The sequence below is a fragment of the Nicotiana tomentosiformis genome, chromosome 2 (genome assembly GCF_000390325.3).
Source record: "Nicotiana tomentosiformis chromosome 2, ASM39032v3, whole genome shotgun sequence".
NCBI classification, from domain to species: Eukaryota; Viridiplantae; Streptophyta; class Magnoliopsida; order Solanales; family Solanaceae; genus Nicotiana; species Nicotiana tomentosiformis.
Window position 1 is genome coordinate 168,605,260 of NC_090813.1, and position 3,957 is coordinate 168,609,216.

The 3,957-nt window shown below is 33.7% G+C and overlaps 1 protein-coding gene across 1 annotated transcript; it reads left to right on the plus strand.

Annotated features, from left to right (window-relative positions):
* Nucleotides 1-1,431: 1,431 nt before the first annotated feature.
* Nucleotides 1,432-2,280, plus strand: LOC104100775 (uncharacterized). Its single transcript, XM_009608092.1, has one exon. The coding sequence runs from the start codon at nucleotides 1,432-1,434 to the stop codon at nucleotides 2,278-2,280; it is 849 nt and encodes a 282-aa protein (XP_009606387.1).
* The last annotated feature ends 1,677 nt before the right edge of the window (nucleotides 2,281-3,957 follow it).

Below are 3,957 nucleotides of genomic sequence, written 5' to 3' on the forward strand. Positions count from 1 at the left end.
GATGTTGTGTTGATATTTCGTGAATAGTGGTGTTGCGTTGTTTATGTTGATAAATTGATACTGGGGGATCGGGTTGCATGTTACAACGGTACTGAAATTATTTGATATTGGGGGATTGGGTTGTACACCGCAACGGAACAAGAAATGATATTATATGATATTGGAAATGAGTTGTACAATGAGAAAGATATTGTGTTAGATCGGGTTGCACGCCGCAACGGATTTGATGTGTTGTAGTTGTGTTGTGGCTGTAGAGTTTATTCTTGATATTGTGATATGAGGTTTGAGATTATGTTATTCTGGGGCCCTTTGGCAGTTGACCTTCGTGTCCGGTTATATGAGTTTACTTCTTTATTTCTACTCCTGTTTTCTGTTATTATTATTTCGTACAGGTTCATTGTGAGTGACTTGCCATAGTCTCGTCACTAGTTTGTCGAGGTTAGGCTCAGCGCGTACAGAGTACATGGGGTCGGTTGTACTCATGCTGCACTTCTGCACTTCGTGTGCAGATATCCATGTTGGTCCCAGCGGCGCGTAGCGGAGACTACTCGGATTTGACAACTACATGAGACTTGAGATAGAGCTGTTGGGGTCCGCAGTCCCCGAAGTTCTCTTCTATCATATTTTATTGTTATTCCAGTTTCAGACAATATTATGTTTTACTTCAAACCATGTTTGTAGTATTCTAGACACTCATCTACTTTTGACTCCGGATTTCTGGGAGTAGTTTGGTACCGTGTTATTTATATTAATACAATGTTCATTTATGAGTTTATTAATTGTCAATTATCATCACCTTGTAAAAGATTGCTAAAACTGGTTAATTAATTATCTAACGTCAGCTTGCCAAACACGTAGATATTAGGCGTTATCACGGTCCCGAGGTTGGGAATTCCGAATCGTGACAGATACGCCCAATGCAAATCCCAAAAAAGCCTTTAAAACACTACTAATATAAATAACCTCGGGACTTTGTCAGATCACTTTGTCAAGGATGTGATATTTCGTTTGAACTCCATCCTCAGCCTTTCCCAAACCACTACTATAATTAATTATGTTTGCAAAAACTAAATGATAGGATGCTAAACCCAAACAGTTTTTTGGTCAATGACATTCTTCATATTTTAAGTTCAGTGTGATCATTAATAAAGTTAGACTAGATTTAGTTAATCTAATTAATTGAACTGCTTTACCGTTGTGCTTGTAAGTGGTAAACTAATCTCTTTAATGATCCTCAAGAAATACATGATTGTGGGAAAGAAAATTTTATTCTTCCAAGGCTTGGATTCTTGAAATTCTTTTTTGGCTCTACAGATGGAACTGAAAGGTCTGTAGATAGGAACTCATTGAATACCAATGTCATATATAAGGATCTTAAAGCCACCTAGGAACATAGAGACAAGATTTTATATTTTCCTGCTTTTTTCAACAATGTCATCAGAGATTACACTCGACGACCTTCATTTGTTCCACAAAATTGATAGAGAAGTCTTCACTCGGCTAGTCGTGTGCCTGTCTCGCGATCCAGGAGAGTCCCTTTTGATCATGGCTATGTGGCTATGGTTAGAAGATGTACATTTTCCAAGCATAATAGAGAAAATGGTGAAGTTACCCGTTGAAATTGTGAATAATTTGGCTGAAGAAGGTGCTACATGTTTAAAATGGCTCGAATCGAAGGTACCCCCGGGGCATAATGATGTAGGGGACATGCCTTTTACTGCTATAATATTGAAGAGAACAATTTCATTCACAACATTTTATCAACAGAGGTTTACTATGATAAGTGGAATGAAGACATTGTTGAACAAGGTCTGTGCTATTATATTTGCTGACATCTTGCAACATATCTTGCCTGGACAACATATCATTCCGATCCCTGGATTTCCTCATCCAACATTTGGTGCAATAACAGTGGTGCCAAGATCCCTAGATTCAATTATCCAAAGCAGAGGATTATGGGGTTGGTCCTTAAAGAATGACGCACCAGTTGACGATAGGACTATGTTTTTAACATTTTCAAGGGGATTTCCTGTTACTGAAGCAGAAGTGAGGGAACTCTTTAATTCTTATTATGGGATTGATTGCGTTGAGCACGTTCATATGGTAGTGCCATCGGCTTCTTCATCAGATCATTCTTTGTATGCTCGAATGGTAGTGCGTGATGTTTCAACCATTGATCGGATTTTGAGCAGAGGTTCCATTGCTAAGTTTAGGATAAATGGTAAACATGTTTGGGCACGAAAGTATGAACGTAGAGATCACCTTGATAAATTTTATTAGAAGTCATTACTACGGTCAACGAATATGATGCAAAACTATAGATTAAAGATATTGTATCATAATCTATACAACTACTCTATACTTTGTGATCAGTGTTTCAAAAATTAAATTTTCCAGTTACTGATGGCACTTGTTTCTTCATATTTACTGCATGGTACAACATATTGACGTTTCTTCTTATTTTTTCCAAAAAATATCCTTAATGTTTCATTAGTTGATTGTTAATTAAGTGAGATGTTTAAGATGAGATAAATGATAGTAGTTTAGAAAGACACTCCTATGATTAAAGACAGATGTATTTTTTTTTAAAGAGTGTCAAAAACTCTTTCTTAAAATACAAATATTATAGACCGGAAGTAGTATTTAACTATTCTAATGAAAGTTTAGGACTTGTTTCTGTTTTTAAATGTTTTTGTGTAGACATTCCTGCAATTCTTGAAACAGAAGTCTGTTACTCATTTCGGTTCACAATAAATGACCATTTTATTTTTGGCATACCAATTAAGGAAATACGAACTCCTAAAAAAATTGTATTCACTAAATTAATCTTAATTAATTGTTACCTTGACATATTGGAATATGTGAATAAGGGCAAATTTTGAAAAAATAAAATTAATTCTTCTTGATTATGTAAATGGACATTTATTTTGGACCAAAATAAAAAAAAGGTAAAATGATCACTTATAATGAACCGACGAGAGTATTAACCTTCCGGTTTCATCGGAGGATTTATTATTGAATTATTGTCAAAGCAGAGAAAGAGTCTGAGGTTGACTCCTAGAAGAAAGATCCATTCTTTTAAAATCCCTAAGAAGCTTGTCAATTTATTAATCTCTTAGTGCGAGTGGTATTTTATTGTTGAAAAAAAAACAAGAAAAAAAAAATTGTAAGTCCATCTAATGACAGCATACTTGTCAAAGAACTCTGAAGTAGGGATTATTCTTAGGTAAATTTCGAGAAAAAAGAAGCGGAAACCGAAATGCAGCGTAGTATTAGAATGAAGATCATCCTAGCAGAATTAAAAATTTATACAAATTTTTAAAAAAATGTTAATTTCCTCAACATCATAACTTGATGATGATGAGATCTAAACTTAACTTTTACAGGACAGTATTTAATTGAACACGAAATTTAAGAAATAAATAAACACTAAATGATTTCTTACAATTTCAAATAAGAAAAAGGTTGATAGTCAAAAAATTTGTAATTAGGAAAATGACTAAATAATTTATTTTGTCCAACGTATACAATTTATTTTAAAAAATAAAAAAGACAAACTAAGTACCTCCATACTTTTAATATTAGTGAGTATTAAACTTTAAAATAACATAATATTACTCCTATATTTAATCTTGTATTTGAAAAAGTATAAGTTCATGATGATTATTGATCTTATTTAACCAATTTAATAAAAAAAGATAATGGGTGTGTTTGGTTTAACGAAAAATATTCCGAGAAATATTTTCTTGGAAAACAAATAGTAATAAAAAAATTGATTTGGGGGGGGGGGGGGAGAAGGGTGGTGTGAGGGGGTTGGGGTGGGTGGTAAAAAAAAACGAAAAAAAACAAGAAAATTGAAAATACAAAAAATAAATTCTAAATTTTGTTTTTTTTGGGGGGGGGGGGGGGTCTGAGGGGTGGATAATAAAAAAAAATCAATTAAAAGAAAATTAAAAA